Source organism: Eublepharis macularius, chromosome 8 (genome assembly GCF_028583425.1).
Source record: "Eublepharis macularius isolate TG4126 chromosome 8, MPM_Emac_v1.0, whole genome shotgun sequence".
Taxonomy (NCBI): domain Eukaryota; kingdom Metazoa; phylum Chordata; class Lepidosauria; order Squamata; family Eublepharidae; genus Eublepharis; species Eublepharis macularius.
The window spans coordinates 16,266,233-16,284,876 of record NC_072797.1 but is presented as its reverse complement, the minus strand read 5'-3'; the positions used below and the strand labels follow the sequence as shown (position 1 = coordinate 16,284,876).

The following is an 18,644-nucleotide window of genomic DNA, read 5'->3' as shown; positions in this document are numbered from 1 at the left end:
TGATGTTAACAGTGGTGACGGTAGAAAACAGTATTAAGTTGTAAGTGACTTATGACAACCTCAGAGGGTTTTCAAGGCAAGAGATGAACAGAGGGGCTTTGCTATTGCTTGCCTCTGCATAGTGACCCTGGACTTCTTTGGAGGTCTCCCATCCAAGTACTAATCAAGGCCACCCCTGCTTAGCTTCTGAGATCTGATGAGATCAGGCTAGTCTGGGCCATCCATGTCAGGGCACCATTAACAGTACAAGTAGACAATACTAGATGGATCAATGGTCTAACTCAGTATATGATCATTTTCGTATGTTCCTTGTGAGCAAAAGCAAAGTTTGCAGAAATAAGCAGATTTGCATGACTTGCATAATTCACACCAATCAAGGTATATAGCACTTTCTTTGGGCACATCCTTCAGAACCCATTGCAGTACAGAATATGCAGCTCATAATTGCTCATAAACACACGTACTGCCTGCAAGCCGGCATCTGAACTTACCTGTTTACACTGTCTCTGGAGAAGTAAACGGTATAGGTCTGAATGTTCCCTTTCGCTTCTGCAGGTGGGCGCCAGCTGAGACGAACAAATCGACTGGAGACCAAAACAGGGACCACATCTCGGGGAGCAGAGGGGAGGATACTGGAGCTTGGGATAGCTAAAGAAGGGGAAGGAGAGGCATCAGTCAGAGAGGCTGGTGGTTCAGGGGTTTCAGGGCTAGTAGGAAGAACTGTCGTAGGCACCACTGACATTTAGGAAACATAGGACCAAATGGATCAGGTGTGAATAAGACCAATAGAGGAAGAAGAAAAGGAAGAGAAAAAGAGAACTAACAGTGAAATCATTTTAAAACAAGTTTTGTTTAATCAAACAATTTTGTAACATGGCAACAATAGTCACAGGTTTCACTCCCTTTGTATTTTTCACAGAGGTCACACGCCAACACTAAGAGTCTGTCTACTCGAGACACAGGGGTGCTCAAGTGTAGGGAGACGTAATGTTAGCTGGGAAGCGTGGTTTAAAATGATAGAGCCAAAGGCTCTGTTAATTTCACCTTTCTACACCAGCAGGTGGAGATGGCTCCTCAGAGGGGAGGTGAAATTGACAAAGCCTTCCGGGAGGTGAAGATGAAATTAACAAACCCTCTGAGGGAGAGATCTCCAATGGCTCTTTTTAAACTACGTTCCTGTAGTGAGGTGAAATTACACTTCCCGCTAACATTGCGTCTCCCTACACTTGAGCATCCCCGTATAAGATGTCTCGTGAAGAGAGACTCTAAGTTAAGCATGTTTTTTTTCCTTTAAAAAAATCAGTTTATAATAAGCTCAAAAATATAATCATATAATCACGATACCATATATCTACTATCATCTACTTCTACATTTATCTTCATAAAGCATAAACTAGACATACATTTTAATATAAACCAATTCACATATTTAAAATAGACTTGCTTTATATATTCCTGATTTTCCAGTTCTATTTCAATATTTCTATTCTAGTTTTACCATCTATCTTCTCCAATAATAAGTTTGTTATAAACATGTATTACAAACATATATTGCTAATCTCATAACCTCTTCTAGTTTAAAACTTTAAATTCTTACTTATTCTTGATTTTAATTAAGTAGTCAAAAATCCCTTTTTCCTTACAATTATGAGGTCGGTTTGTTATGTATGTAAGATATTAATTTGATGAGATATTAAGTTGCTGAGTGCCCCATGAAAACATGCTGAAAGTGAAGATTCTTTTGGGGGTGGAATATTCCTGTAATCCATCCCATGCTCTCACCCTTTAGCGTTACTCCATCAAAAATGATATGGCACACAAGCGACTAGAGATGGACATGAACCCAAAGACAAACCAAAGTTCATCACGAACCAGGCTGGTTTTTGGTTCGCAAACCAGCAGTTTGTTGGAGCGCATTTTTGACAAACCATGATGAACTGCTATGATTTTTAGAGCTGTTCATAGGGTTCATTTTTCGGTTAATCACTGCAGACAGCCTGGTGCCGATTAATCTATTACCTAAGCAATTGGGGGGGGGGGCTTTGTGCAGATCTTCTGTCATCCCGGAAGTGACAAACCAACAAACCAAACAAACCAGTTTGCGAACCAGGCAAGTTCATGGTTGTTCGTGGTTCATGAAATGCGAAAAACCATGAACTGCAACAAGCTGCCATTCTCCCAGTTCATAACCACCTCTAGTAGGAACACTTCTGAAAGCATTTTCCGAAAGTGCCAAGGACAATCCTTTATTTGTAAGGGGAAGAAAGATGGACTGGAACCCTCTCTAATTTCTTTCTTCTTTGGAAGGGGTGTGTGTGACCGTCAGAGTTGGCAGAGGTGACTTTCAGCAGGCTGGGCTCAGTACCATGCCATTTGTAATCGGAATTTTTACTGTTCCTGAGTTGGAATGAACAGAAAGGACTGGAGTTCAGTGTGTTATTTTCTTTCTCTTCTTTCTAATATTACTTGTTGCAATAAGAAGCAAAAATGACACATCTATCCAGTCTGTTTTAATCCTACCCTTCCTCCACGGCTCAGAGCAGAGTTCTCAAAGCTTATAGTTCTCCCTTCCTACTTTTTAAAAAACCCTAACATCACTGTGAAATAGGTTAGGCTGAGAGTGTGTGACTGGCCTAAAATCACCCAAGCAAGTTTAATGGCCGAGTGAGGATAATGATCCAGGATTTCTTAGATCCTAATCCAATATTCTAACAGCTACACCACACTGAGTTTTAAATGCTATTGACAAGATTTGAATAGACCACAAGCACGTCTGTAAATAGGAATGGTTTTAAAAAGTAAAAGTATATATGGTAGCGATTCACCATGGTTTTAGGTCAAGGCATTTTCCCACGAGGATTCCCAGCTCTTGGTTGGGAAATTCCTGGAGATTTGGGTGTGAAGCTGGGGAGGGGGCAAGATTTGGAAAGGGATGGGGGCTCAGTGGTGTATAACACGATAAATCCCTCCCTCCAAAGCAGCTGTTTTCTCCAGGGGAACTGATCTCTGTTGTCTGGAAGTCAGGAGATCTCCAGGCCCCAACTGGAGTGTGGCACCCCTATTTCCCACTGAGCTATGCCCCCCAATTTTATGTTGTTTATGCTCCTCCTCAATTTTATGTTGTTTTTTAAAATGATTTTATTGTCTGTTTTTCTACTTTGTGAGCTGCCTTGAGCAGGTCTCTGGAAAAGTGGCATATAAATGTTTTAAATAAAATACAGAACTGCTTTATGGGATCATTTCAGAACTTCTCTCTATAGGTTACAAACCCAGCATACGATCCTTTAATTCCTTATTTTATTTATTTATTTATTTTCATCAGTGATTTCAAATATTTTTTACTGTCGCATTGCATTTGTACCTACCATAGTTACAACATTTATGTGAAATATGTGCATAATGCTGACATATTGTTGCACAAATCATGTTGAAAAATATGTACATTTTACAGGGGGAAATCGGTGTGATGATAGGGAACATGGCACAGCAATAAAGAATTACAAGTTCAGTTTTCCCAAGATGAAGTGAAATCAAAATTGGGATTTCTCGGATGGAACAATTTAGCCCTCTGATGATGTACGTCTGAACAATTCACACTCTCAACCCCCAGTACTGCCAGCTTTGGCCACTCTTAATCTAATGTCAACCAACAAAAGGATTAAAATAAGCAACAGTTTCGGAAATCAGGCTGAAATTTTCTTGGCTTCTGCATGCAGACCAGCCATTGGTGGCAAAGTGAACCTGATGCCGTCCACCACTTCAGGCACCCCCTCCCTTGCTGCTATTCTGTAAGCCGTGGAGTGTTTGATACATAACATTTTCTGTTATTACCAGGGAAAAAATCTATTTCACCTTTGCAAGCTGCTAGCAGGCTGGTATTGAATAGCAAACATGTTATTTACACTCCGAGAACAATAAAGAAAAAAAGCACAGCTACAGCCTATTTTTATGTTCCTCAACAGGTTACTTCCTAAATCACTGGACATTTTTTTTTATGAGCACACTCCATCATTTCATGCTTGGTCAAGGAGTTTGACCAGGTATGTGCCTCGTGCAATTGCACAGACAATGGGAGTTTCTTCACTGTTTTGGGCTCGCTTCATCATTCACACAGCTGCCAAAAGCACTTTTGCTTGTGTCTTTGCACAAGAATAAATGGCTGAGCGATGGGGAAAGGGATCGAACAGCTCGAGCCATTATTGTTAATGATCTCCATGCCCCTTTCCATGGTGCAAAGCACTTTACAGTTTGCAGCTCATTTATCCTCCCTCCAGCCTTGTAAGCGATGGTGCCGAGAAGTTTACTTCTGAGCTCAACAAGGACCTGAACTAGAGTCACCTGTTGCTGAACACAAGACTCAGGGCCAAGCTACACATGATGAATGACACTTGAACGGCAAGTGGATTGAGTGGAGGGCAAGTGAACAGGGAGAAATACACTTGCCGTTCAAGTGTCATTCGTCATGTGTAGCTTGGCCCTCAATCTGCTAATCAATCAAGTTCTTGCGGGATCTGTTCCTGTACAAATGCCCGAGTGACATCCAGACTAGTCTACTATGATATGGTCTGCATAGAGACTGCTTTTGAAGAGTATTCAAAAACTGCCACTGGTCCAGAATACAACCCAAAGAAAGAGCTACTCCAGGGACAAAAGATCTAAGCCAAGAAAAAATCCCAGAGTTCACAACGATCAATCTAATAATTGTAAAGTTTTATAAACCTTTTTTAAGTTCTATAAGGGCAACAGTGCCTAGCTTATTGATGATTGTTAATTAATACAATAAATAACAGAAGGTAACAACACATATACCACTCTTTACAAAGTCTTTACATGAATATCCAAATGGTGGGAAGAATCTACAACAATAATTTATCATTTCCTTTAAACCAGTTCATTTACGTTGGTGCACACAGGCACACAAGCCAGATGGTCAAAATCCTGAGCCAGGAATACAGACTTGCTAGATGGAACCAGAGAAGCAACAGGGCTGAAAATGCCCTGCCTACGGGTTTTGCCAGCATAATTAGTCCCATCCCATTTCGTGTTGACACTTCTTCACAGGGAATTTTTCGTAGCAAATGCTTCTAACAGTTTCACACCACCATGTCAGCAACTGATTGTAAAGAGTGGTATATGTGTTGTTACCTTCTGTTATTTATTGTATTTATTAACAATCATTGATAAGCTAGGCACTGTTGCACTTATAGCACTTTAAAAAGGTTTATAAAACTTTACAATTATTAGAGATCGGGATTTTTCTTGGCACTGGTCCAGAATACAGCAGCCAAACTGTTGGTAAGAGGAGATTACTCTAATCTTGCTGCATTTGTACTGATTGCCAGTTAATTGCTACACCCAGTTCAAAGTGCTGGTAGTCCCCTTTAAAGCCAGCAAATGGTCTGGGAGAAGAATATCTCAATGAGTGCCTTCTTCCAGATGGACCTGCCCAGGTACTGAGATAACCAATGGATGCCCTTCTTGATAAGTTCAAAGTGGCCATGAAAGAAAAGATTTTCTTGGGTAGAAGTATCATGCTTCAGGCATGCCTTCCCAAGGAAGCTTGCATGGCTGGTTTCATAGTATAGCCAGTGCTTGATGATTCCTCGGAGGAGGAGCAGCTGGAACAGCCAAGGCTTGCTAACAGCTTTGCTTCTCCTGTGGAGGAGCAGCCTGTCACCCACCAGCCGACCACAGCTGAACTGTGAGATGCAGAATCCCAGCCAGAAGCTCCCCTTCCCCACCCAGAGCCATCAGCCAAGACGCAGCCAGCTTCCTTATCCGCTCCAATATCTCCAGACCTACGAGAGCAAAGTTGCCGCAGGCACAGAGGAGACTTACAGGCCCGATGTAGGTCAGCATGCCTCCAAGCTCTGAACAGGCCTTCCCAGAGGAAGGAGGGGCTTTGGAGGAGAAGACTTGAAGCAGGTGTACCAGCTGTAGTAACTCTCCCAGAGAATAAGAGCATGAGGGAGGAGCCCTTTCAGCATGGCTTCAATGAGTTCCCTGAACTGCTACTCTGTTGCCTGTGCTTGCTTCTTGGAACTGTTTCTCTGACCTCCGACCCACCTGTCTTTGACAACTCTCTTGATTTATGGATTTTGTGCATCCCTAGCCTTGCCAGCTGGTTTTCATTACCTGTCAGCAGTACTTTACAGGTCCAGCTGCTGCCTGAAGCGGGACAGCTACTGACTGTTCTCTGATTATTGGTAATAGTTCTTTTAGAGGTTTTTTTTTTAAGTAGTGATGGCTCAAGATCTTCCGTTGCCTAAGGATGCAGTAGCCACCACCCCTACCTTGATATCACCCTTGCTGCTAAAGAAAGATTCATCCTACCACTGAACCACTGCTGCCACCACTGGATAAGAGCATCCTTTTTAGCACTGGCTCACCTGTCATGCCTGTGTACAATCATGCCATGGTTGTCTGTTTGTGATATTGCTTGTACCACAACATGCTGAAGCTAATACTATATATATTATTGAATTGATGTGTAACTCTCTCTCTCTGATCATCTGTAACCATATGACAAACATTACTTCCTTAGGACCCAGAAAGGGCCTCTCCTGTTATCTTAGAGAAATATGCAAGTCTCGGCTAGCCATGACCTTGGTGTGTCTAGATGCCAGCTTTCACTCCATTTCCCAGATGCTGGGAATTATGTATTCTGCAACTGAATAGATTCTCACAGAACTCTTGTAGGCTTGTGTGCCAAAACCTTAACTGTCATTTGAAGAGCAGGAAAATCAACTATAACATAGACTGCTTGTTTTGAATTGTCACTTCTGTCAAGCTCTGTGATGGAGAACAGAACTGAATTGTATAGATCCTAATAAAGCTGATCCTGCTGGAACCAACATGTGTTCACTGTGGAAGGGCCTGAGGCATTCACCTGCCAGGGACTGACACCACCTCTCCTTAAAAAGAGTGCAACAAGCCATGCATGACCAATGGGACTTCCTAAATTTTCTTCAGCTTCCTCCCTCATGGAGGAGTTCAGCCACCATTTTTGGTTACTCTGGAAATGGGGAAAGAAAAAATGGTGGTCCACCTCTTGCAAGAAGAAAGAATCTGAAGAGAGTTTGAGACTGGGTATGCATAGCTTACAGTACAGATTTTAAGGAAGCCTGGGCGGAATGAGGAGGTAAGAAGGATCAGTGGCTCAATGCAAGAGTTTCTGCTTTTTGTGCACAAGGTCCCAGGTTCTGTCCCTGGTCTTTCCAGTTAAAAGGACCAGGCAGGAGTTGTGAAAGATCACTAATCTGGACCCTGGAGAGCTGTAGTCAATTTGAGTAGACAATATTGGCCTTGATGGACCAATAGTCTAATTCAGTATAAGACACTTTCATGTGTGTTCATGTGATCTTTTCCAGCTCCTAGGTAGATATGGTGATAGAGAAGACAAGTAGTTGATTCTCTGAAGGACCTCCCCTCCTCATATATGCTGGACACCACCTTCTTAGGATTTACTATAGCCTGTTTCTCCTCTAAGTAACTCCCACTTTGTGGAACAGCCTCCCTCCGCAGGGGACACCATCTTTAGAAGTGCTAAGGAAGTTTTATACAACCATTTCATTTTTGTAGGCTTTAATGAGGTTTAAAATGATGAAGGTCAGCTAATGGATTTACTATATTTTGTATGCTCTTTAAGCCACAAGGGAAAAACAGGATATAACTATTTAATTAATAAATAAACTGTACCCAAATATATAGTTTTAGGTGGGTAGCTGTGTTGGTCTGCAGCACAACAGCAAGATTTGAGTCCAGTGGCACCTTAGAGACCAACAAGGTTTTCAGAGTGTAAGCTTTCAAGAGTCAAAGCTTCTTTATTAGACAGTAGAAGAGAGCAAGAGTCCAGTAGCACCTATAAGACTAACAAAATTGGTGGTAGGGTATGATGAGCTTTCATGAGTCACAGCTCACTTCTTCTACTGCTACAGACAGGCTATCACATCTTGATCTTTTTCAAACAGGTATCTGAAGAAGGGATCTCTGACACTCAAAAGCTTACTCTCAGAAAATCTTGGTCTCTATGGTACCTCTGGATTCAAATCTTGCTGTACCCATGTTAGGTAGTAAGCATGGTAGAAAGCATTAAAAAAACACTGTTCTCTATTTCAGGACAGAGCATACATATATAGAGGTTTAAGAAAGGGAAAAAGGATGACCTGGGAAACTACAGGCCGATCAGTCTGACTTCTGTTGCTGGGAAGATATTAGAGCAGATTTTAAAGGGATTGAGCTGTAAGCATCTGAGGGCCAAGCTACACATGACGAATGACACTTGAACGGCAAGTGTATTTCTCCCTGTTCACTTGCCCTCCACTCAATCCACTTGCCGTTCAAGTGTCATTCGTCATGTGTAGCTTGGCCCTGAAGGACTGCTTAGTGATCAGGGGAAGTCAACATGGTTTTGTCCCCAACAGATCTTGTCAGACCAACCTGGTTTCCTTCTTTGATCAAGTGACGAGATTACTGGATTGTGAAAACTCTGCAGACATGATTTACCTAGATTTCAGTAAAGCTTTTGATAAGGCCACCCATGACATTCTAATGGGTAAACTGGAAGACTGCGGACTGGACTATAGGACAGTTCGGTGGATAGGGAACTGGTTAGAGGACCACACCAAAGTGTGGTGGTCAATGGTGTTTCATCAGATTGGAGGGAGGTGTCCAGTGGGGTGCCACAGGGCTCAGTTTTGAACCTGGTACTTTTCAATATTTTTATCAATGATCTGGATGAAAGGGTAAATGGGCTACTCATTAAATTTGCTGATGATACCAAATTGGGAGGAGTGGCAAACACCCAAGAAGATAAAAATTCAACAAGACCTGAATACTCTGGAGAAGTGAGCGGTTGTGAACAGGATGCAATTCAACATAAATAAGTGCACAGTACTACCTTTTGGCCACAGAAATGTGAAGCCCAAATATAGGATGGGGGATACACTCCTGGGTAGTAGTGTATGTGAAAGAGATCTTGGGGTATGAGTGGACCATAAACTAAATATGAGCAGTCAGTGTGATGCGGTGGCAAAAAAGGCAAACTCAGTCTTGGGTTGTATCAAAAGGGCCATTGCATCGATATTGCAGGAGGTCATAGTCCCTCTCTTTATTGCCTTGCTCAGGCCACACCTGGAGTACTGTGTGCAGTTCTGGAGGCCTCACTTCAAAAAGGATGTGGACAAAATCAAGAGGGTGCAGAGGAGAGCGACGAGGATGATCAGGGGTCTGGAGACCGAGCCCTACGAGGAAAGGCTGAGGGCCTTGGGAATGTTTAGTTTGGAGGAGATTGAGGGGGGACATGATTGCTCTCTTTAAATATTTGAAAGGCTGTCATTTGGAGGAGGGCAAGGAGCTGTTCCAGTTGGCAGCAAAGGATAGGACTTGAAGCAACGAGTTTAAATTACGTGCAGAAAGGTACTGTCTGGATATTAGGAAAAACCTTTCACGGTCAGAGTAGTTCAAAAGTGGAATCAGCTGCCTAGGGAGGTGGTAGGCTCCCCTTCAATGGCAGTTTTCAAGAGGAGGCTGGATGAATATTTGTCAGAGATGCTTTAGGCTCATCCTGCATTGGGCAGGGGGTTGGACTGGAAGGTCTGTATGGCCCCTTCCAACTCTGCGATTTTGTGATTCTGTAGGTAGATACTACCTTTGTTAAGCCAAACACATGCAGGAGGGGCAAGTAAATTTGATATTGGGAAAGGAATGGGGCCCCCTTAGCCTAGTCTTGTCCCGCCAATACATGTTGCCCTATACAAACATAAGCCATGCAAATGATCTCTGAGAATCCTGCCAAATGGAGTTTCCTATTTGGGCAACTTACTTATAAATTGTCCCAAGATGTCTTGATGATCTGGACTTCACAAAATACTCCAGGACAGTGGTGTGTGCATATGACACAGCTGTTTCTTTTTTGTTTTCTCCAGAACAGAGAAGCAAATAATAAACCGTTCTGACTTGTGTGCGATTCTTATGAGTGATCTAATCTGCCAGTCCTTGAACATAACAGGAAGTATCACACACATATGCAGAAGGGGGGGGGATTGCTCATCGGGTCATAAGAGGGCATCACTCCTACTCTCACAAACTGAGATTAGAACCTAAGAGGAACTGGCATGCCACACAGGCTCAAACAGGATAAATGAATTGAGGGCACGACACAGCACTTCTAAATATTTTTCTCTCTGTATATATATTGTCCTAATAAGCCGTTACCAGTGCTCAGGGAGCAATGCAATAAGAGCCATGGGTCAAAACGCTGGCCTTCTCAGAGATCCCAGTGCACAGCCTATCAAGATGATGCTAAAATAAGGCTGGCGGTTCACTTATGGACATTTAGACCATCACTTCGAACCAGTGCAATTTGCACCTCAAGTAGGTTGAAGACAAGAGGCAAAGCCAGGGGAAAATTAAAGCACTTCTTCATCTTCCCCCCGCCCCGCCACCCTTAGACTCGCTTGCACAATCAATTATCTCTAGGAAAAATTATACGCTAGACGCCTCTGCCAATCAATGCAAAACAAAAATAATAGTTGTGCGTTCAGATCTCTGCCCGCTTGTACCCTCAGCACATAAGATAAGAAATGGATCTAACGTCTTTTTGTCCAAATCACAATTTGATTGAGAAGGGAGAGCAGCGGGCTGGAACACTTGAAAAAATACTGCGTTTGAATGCTTGAATTTTTTCTAAGCTGTATTAGAAATGTTTTGTGCACGAGTGTTTTCATACTGCTTTTCTGTGCCATCTGCGTCTCCCCAGCATGGGGAAATGCTGCGTCTCCCCAGCATTTCCTCCACCTAACAGGGAGGAAATCTTTCTAGCTTTCGAAAGAGCTGCATTCTGGAATAGTCAAAGTGTTTCACAATGAGGAAACTGCAGGATTCTCTCTCTGAAGGATCCCCACAAAACTGGATCTTTTCTTAGACTACTGTTGCCAACCTCCAGGTAGAGCCAGAATTGCAATGGATCTGCAATCTACAGAGATAAGTCACTCTGGAGAAAAAGATCCAGAGGAGTTAGCCGTGTTAGTCTGTAGTAGCAAAATCAAAAAGAGTCCAGTAGCACCTTTAAGACTAACCAATTTTATTGTAGCATAAGCTTTCGAGAATCAAGTTCTCTTCATCAGATGCCTGATCCGAACTGGTCAAATACAGAAGAGGAGGGGAGGGGAAAGAAGGGGACATATTGCATCCTGTCCTCTTGTGATATATGCCCCCTTCTTTCCCCTCCCCTCCTCTTCTGTATTTGACCAGTTTGGATCAGGCATCTGATGAAGAGAACTTGATCCTCGAAAGCTTATGCTACAATAAAATTGGTTAGTCTTAAAGGTGCTACTGGACTCTTTTTGATTCTGGAGAAAAAGATAGCTTTGGAGGGCAGACTCTATTACATTACAATCCTACAAAGACGGAGGTCCTGCATGTGGGTCTGGGGGCCATGGGCATGGGACTCCGGCTCCCCGCTCTTGATGGAGCGCTACTTGCGCCAGTTTCGAGAGTTAGGAGCCTGGGGGTGATCCTAGATGCCTCCCTGACTATGGAGGCACAGGTCGCAGTGGTTGCCTGGTCTTCATTTTTCTATCTAAGACAGGCCCGGCAGCTTGTCCCCTACCTATCAACCCATGACCTAACTGCAGTGATTCAAACAACGGTCACCTCTAGATTAGACTACTGCAACTCGCTCTATGCAGGGCTTCCCCTGGGCCTTGTCCGGAGACTACAGCTGGTCCAAAATGCAGCTGCATGAGTAATTGCAAGGGTCCCAGTTAGGGAACATATAACACCTGTACTACACCAGCTGCACTGGTTACCAGTTGAGTACCGGGTCCGGTTCAAGGTTTTGGTGTTGACCTATAAAGCCCTATGCAGACTGGGCCCAGCATATCTGCAGGACTGCCTTTCCCCATATGTACCCCAGAGGATGCTTCGTTCAACAAATAAACAACTGTTGGTGGTCCCTGGCCCAAGGGAGGCCTGCCTGGCCTCGACCAGAGCCAGGGCCTTTTCGGTCCTGGCACCGACCTGGTGGAACTCTCTGTCTGAGGAAACCAGGGCCCGGCGGGATTTGTTATTGTCTGGGGTGGGCCCCTCCCCCCCGGACTGGACCTGACCCCCCACCCCGATGGACCCTCCGGGAGCCCCCCACCAGCCGCCCGACCCCCGCCAAGCCCCCCAGCCTACCTGGGGGCCCGCAGCACCGGGCCCGGAGTTGGCGTTGGCCCGCGGCTTCCCAGCCGCACCCCCGCCTGGCCCGTCACTGCCGCGGGAGCCGCGAGGCCTGCCGCCGCCGCCGCGGCCATCGCCGGAGCGGCCGGGCCCGGCACCGCCGCGGCCGGAGCAGCAGGGCCTACCGCCGCCGCCGCCGCCGGGACCGCCGGGTCTGCCGCCGCCGTGGCCGCTGCCGGAGGGGTCGGGCCTAGCGCCGCCGCTGCTGCCGCGGGGCCGGCCGCCGCCGCGGCCGCAGCTTGCGGCGGCGGGGCGGCCGGGGCCGGGCCGGCTGCCCAGCGCGACGGCGGCCACGCGGCGGAGAAGCGGGAGCAGCGGGCGGAGGAGGGCAGCGCCAGCACCACCGCGGCCGCCCTGGGAGGCATCCCTGGGGCGAGCACGGCCAAACGCTGGGAGGGGGAAAGCCCGGGTGGGGCAGGCGGAAGGAGGGACGCCCAGCGAGCCGTCCCCGCTCTGGGTTGGCTGGATGGCTCCTGGGAGGGCTCCCCGGTCTGAAGCGGCACTGGGGATTGGGGAGGGATGGTGGAGGGAGGAAGCAGGCACCAGGGAGAGGGCAGGGGTGGAAGGGGTGATGGAAGGACGGGGGGACCAACTGGGTGCGAGTAGCCAGGTGTCGGTCACGAAGGCAGATGAGCTGAGAGAGGGGGTAGGTGGAGAGCCAGGGGGCAGAGCCAGGAGGGACTATAAGAGGGGAGCTCCCAGTGATGCCGGGGAGGAGAAGGCTGGTTGGAAGGTTGGTCAGAGAGAGAGGGCGAGAGACTTCCAGAGCATCGGATAGGAGGCAGACCTTGGTGCCGGAACCACTGCCCCTATCCAGTCTGAGGCAGAGGGAGCACCTTCAACCTCCCCCTGGTGGCCGCCCCCGGGACGGCAGGACGAGGGGAAGGCGCGGCCGGCGGGGCGGGGCCTCACAGTTATCTTTCCACCGGGCCTGTAAGACGGAGATGTTCCGCCAGGCATATGGTGGAGGCTAGGTTGGGCCCCCACTGGCCGCACTAAAGATCTGTCCTACATATGAGCCAGGGTTTGAAAAGCAGTATTTTATCATCGCCATCTGAAGAGAAGCTGTATTGTATAAAGTTGTTTTCATGTTTTTTGTATTTAATGTTATTTGTATACTGTTTTAATGTTTTTTTGTATACTGTTTTATCTGTTTTTAACTGTATTTATGTAAATTGAAATGTTGTACTCTGCCCTGAGCCCGCCTGGCGGGGAGGGCGGACTAAAAAATCTAATAAATAAATAAATAAATACATTCTTGCTGAGCTCTCCCCCTCCAGAAACGCCACCCTCCTTGGGCTGACTTTCAAATCTCTAGGAATTTCCCAAGCTGGAGTTGGCATCTGTTAGACCCCAGAAGTACATGTTTCTAGACTCTAGTGAGGAATTGGGCCTTTAGAGAACCTTCTCTACACATGCATCTAAGCACACACTTCAACCTTCTCCAACCACTCAAGCTTGGAGATAAGGAGAATGGCAAGCAGAAAGGGAGGGGAGCAGACACTTAAATGTGAAATTTATAGGACGATTCATCAAAAATGGTGTGAACTAGGATTGGATCAAATGGTAAACAGTTTGGAAGGAGGGAAGAGACCGGATTCAATGGCAGAATTCAACTGGATCAGAGTCTGAGATCTAGAATGACCTTCCAGCAAAAACAAGTTGTGTGTGTGAGAGTGGGGTGGGGGCTTAGTCCCAAACTCCTTAACAACAGACATCCAAACAGACATCAACTTTGTCTCTCCCACTTTGTCTACAAAACAAACAGATTTGATTGCTGAAGTTTCATCCGTCAGTTCAAAAGAACGACTCAAACCATCGAAATTTGAATCACGTCAGCAAACTTATTTTACAACCATAATTTGTGTGTGTATGTGTGTGTGTTTATACATCTGCTCAGAGAGAACTTCAGTAAAATTAGACACAATTAAACAGTAAAATTAAACACATCAAATTGGTTAGGGAAGTACTGCAATTGCTCTGTGGAAATGTTTTTGCGCCAGTCATCTAACAATGACAAGAACACCACAGGATTCAAAGTAACTGTTACCACAGCCCAGTAAGGCAGGCCCATATTGTTTCCCCACCCCATTGTACAAATAAGGGGATGAGAATGTGTGGCTTTTCTCAGACCACCTACTAAGTTCATGGCAGAACCTTGATTCGAAGCAGGTCTCGCCAGATCACAGTTCACTCTCTTAGCTGGTGGGATACAAGAATTAAAACAAAAACAGGAACCAGGAAAAGAGTTTGACCAAGATGGGTAGCCATGTTAGTCTCTCTGAAGCAGTAGAAAAGAGCAAGAGTCCAGTAGCACCTAGAAGACTCACAAAATTTGTGTGTGGGGAGGGGGGGTATGAGCTTTCGTGAGCCACAGCTCACTTCTTCAGATATCAAGAAAGGATTTCTATGGTGAATCCTGGACCCTCAGATTCTCTCCTGGACTCTTCTGAATCCCTGCCCACATGCTCAACATTTGTAGCATGGAAATGTTCCAGAAGAAAAAAACCGGCCACTGCCAGCTACATTGCATATACTATGCTATAGAATTGTCACAGATTGCCTTTGTCAGTGCAGTCCTAAGCAGTTACTCCAATCTAAGCCCATTGACTTCAATGGGCGTACATCTGGATGAATTCTTTTTAGGATTGCACTGACAGTCTAAGATTATGGGTCTCAACCTAGATGATCCCTGCATCCACTTGTGTCATAGGGAGAAGGGTCAAACGTAACTCTTTCTGAAGTGGTATCTCACCGGCATCACAAAGTCAGTGCACATAATCGACGCCTGGGTGTCAGACACAGTCACTGTGAACCTCCAGGTCTCTCAGCATAATGAATTATTTCCCAACACTTGCGGAGAGAGAGAGGTGCAAGAGGGCTCTTGGGGTTTGCATGCAAAGCCTTCCAAGGGGAGGAAATCAAAAATGTGTCCTGTTTGCTGGATTCCATTAGCAATCTCTGTAGTCACAAGAGGCTTAACAGCATGAAGGCAGGAAGGGTGGCAGGTGAGGACAGAGAAGCATTGGCAGAGCAGAAATCAAAAGAGCATCTGGACACTATATCTGGCTCTGGCCTGGAGCGAATGGTCTCCCGCTTTCATAAACACAGACAAATTTAAAAGGGGAAGAGCTGCCAATGCCACAAACAAATTAGCTTTGTACAACCCAGGGCTCTTGCAAAGCATCTATAGGCAGACACCTTACACAAAGCATAGCCTGTCAAAACCAAAAAATCCCAGATTCCTTCAGTTTCTCACATCATTCATTCAACAATGTCTGGCAGGTGGGAATATAAACTCTGAAGACAAAATTAAGCATGAGAGTCTAGTCTTATCCCCATCGTCTCAGCTCCTGCTCGGCAAACCTCCAAGTGGTACAGCACAGAGGGTGAGAGAGCGAGCGAGCAGGGAGGACCAAGAATTAAATATCACAGCAGTTGTGACCTCACAGGCAAACCTCTATGGCTATCTGAAGCTGCCTTATACTAGACCACACCACTGATCTGCCAGGCTCAATATTGTCTCTTCTGACTGTCAGTGATTCCAGAATATCAGGAAGACAAAAAGAAAAAGTATTTTCCAATATTTGTGATTTGTATTTTAAATTGGGGATTCTGGGGCTTGAACCTGGAACTTTGCACCTGTCAAGTATCTGCTCCGTCACAAAGCCACAGCTCATTTCCATTATTGACCAATCTCAGCTAGGGCCAACTCCAAATTTCTCCCCAACAGGAATTCTTCCTAGAATACACTGTTCGGATCACCATTGCCCATGTCACAGAATTGCTTGCAGACACTTTTTGCTTACATTGGCCCCTTTCACACTGCTTACCTTCACTCGCAACGGCGTGGAACATTGCGCAAAAAATGTGGAAGATCGCTTTTTCTCGCGCAAGGTTTGTGCGATGTTGTGCAAATCTCGAGCAAGAAAATGTGATCTTCCATGTTTTTAGCACGATGTTCCATGTTGTTGCAAGTGAAGGTAAGCAGTGTGAAAAGGGCCATTGTCAGGGAAGGGAAACTGGTAGTTCCAGGAGATGATTTTTGAATACTTTTGTAACTGAAAAATCGGTAAAAATCAGGTTTGCAATGCACATCAAACACCTAGAGCACATAGATCAAAACACATGTTGTGTGCACGTCCACGTAAATGAAGTTCACAGAAATTTGCAATGTGCTTATCAGGAGAATGCAGAACGGAGCAGTTGACAGAGCAAAACCACAGAACAAATATGAAACGCTGCAAGGGGCATTCATCCAAGCCACTCCAGCTTCAAAATGGGGATAATAATATGGGCGTATCTTACCAGGATTATGGAGGATAATGCAACCTTTGAACACTGAAAAAGTGCTGCGTGAGTGCTAAGGAGCATTATTCCCTGATAGGAGCTACTACGACACCTTCATGGCAAAGAGTTGAAGTGCACAGACACTGCATGGACTTTAAAAGACAGAGACCATTCCACGAAAACAGCAGATCTGGCCAAGAAAGCTAAGCAATGACTCAGCCAAAGAGTATCTGCTTGACATGCAGAAGACCTCAGATACAATCCCTGAATTTCCAGATTAAAAGACTGCTAAGTATCAGGCATTTGAAGAGACCCTTTTCTCTCTGAAACCCTGGAGAACCACTGCCACTCTCAAAAGGCAGCATTGAAGTAGAGGGACCAATGGTGTGGTTCAGTATAAACCAGGAACTTATACATCATAATGCATAATGTAGTATAAGGCCAGTACTTTTGTTCATAACATATAATACATGATCACACATAATACACCCTTTTTTAAGTCCATTGAAGTCACTGGGCTTAAAAGGGTATAAGTCTTCTTTGTATTTCACAGAAAGTTCCCCAGTATTCCATGGAGCTGGCAATAGGAGAGAACTAATAGTACAAAACTAATAAAAGATGCAAACTAATAAAAGATGCATGCTGTAAACGGAAACTAAGTCTTCTTTGAGGACCACAACCAATGTGCTAACGATATGCTATTCTACCCATTTTTTTTATTTACAGATTTTGGGTTGGATATAGACTAAATTGGCAATTTCCACCACTTCTGTATTCATGTCATTCCCCTATCCTCCAGGAGCAGCATTTTGTGGAGGTCAGGGGGCTGCAGGGGGAGTGGTAGGCAGTAAACTTCCAGCCTCCTTTTGGAAAATTTAGTCTGCGACCAACCTGTAATTCAGATCACTGTGCATGAGCGGAATGTTATGGTTTAATGCATCTGTTTTTTGACCTTATGGATTATTGATGTCCATAACTACACCCATTCATTCATTCATTCATTCATTCATTCATTCATTCATTCATTCATTCATTCAAGCACCGTGCAAATTATGAGGCTTTGATCAAATCAAGATTCCTTTGGGGTGAACTATCATCAATGTACGCATGTGTGCACTGATTCAATCAAAGGACAAAAAGGAATTCTAACATGACATGGAACGACATCAGGATTCCTTGCTGAGGAATCCCACAAACATGTCATTGTCCACAAAACACAGTCTGAATCCTGATTGACTTGACAAAGGGAAACATGACATGTTGACGAGAGGGCATATTAACTGGGCTATACCACAGCTGTAAAGAAGGTAACTTTCCATTGCTTCAGGAGCTGTTTGAAAGTATGCATGTATCCTTTTAGAACAGAAGAATGATGCACACCTTCCATTTAATCCCAGAAAATACACTTCACCGTAGGTATCAAACCCGAGAGACGTAGCTCTGTGGTCAGTCTCAGATAACACAACCTTCCTGCGAAAAATGATTTAATTTCTTTTATACTGGTTCAGTTAGTCCCAACACTAAAAATTCAGAATATAGTCAGACATTTACAATTTTTTTTTGCAATAAAGTACTGCCAGCATGCCCAGTTGTGGCTGTGCCAGAAATCCAGCCAATCTCTCTCGTTTTATGTGTGCAAGAACGAAATCTTCCGGTAAAGCCGAAAAGCATAAATAGGAAACTCATTGGCCTGCAAGCGGCACTTGTACTCGAAATTTGTTATGTAGGCCAATGAAAAGAAATAACTCCTAGCAATGATTAATTAAAGTAATAAAAACTCATTATGTAATCATAAATTGTGGGTATACATCAACCGCTGTCTCGTTCCCTGTCACTTTAGATAGGAAAAATGTTAATTTTCTGGAGGTTGAGAAATAATGATATGTTGCCAAAAAATATTTTAAAGTAACACTTCTGCCTTGCATACATTTTTACAGAGCATTGCACACGCAGCTTGCCACAGCTTCAGTTCATTTGTGCCTCCTCTTCCCTTACATTACCAATGCTCATGTGTGCATTGATAAAAGTAGAGGGAAAGCAATTTGACAAGCTAGCCAGAGAGGCAGACTGGCTGATAAATAATCATTTGTGTAGTGTTTTATTTGGAATAAAAAAAACATCATGCAAAA

General features: G+C 44.7%; 1 protein-coding gene across 1 annotated transcript in view; it reads right to left on the bottom strand.

Moving 5' to 3' along the window:
- The window catches only part of DCC (DCC netrin 1 receptor), an 814,397-nt gene that overhangs the window by 393,293 nt on the left and 402,460 nt on the right, over nucleotides 1-18,644 (bottom strand). Inside the window, exon 8 of the mRNA XM_054986644.1 lies at nucleotides 492-648. Coding sequence (XP_054842619.1) covers nucleotides 492-648 — 157 coding nt within the window. The remainder of the gene's footprint in view (nucleotides 1-491; nucleotides 649-18,644) is intronic.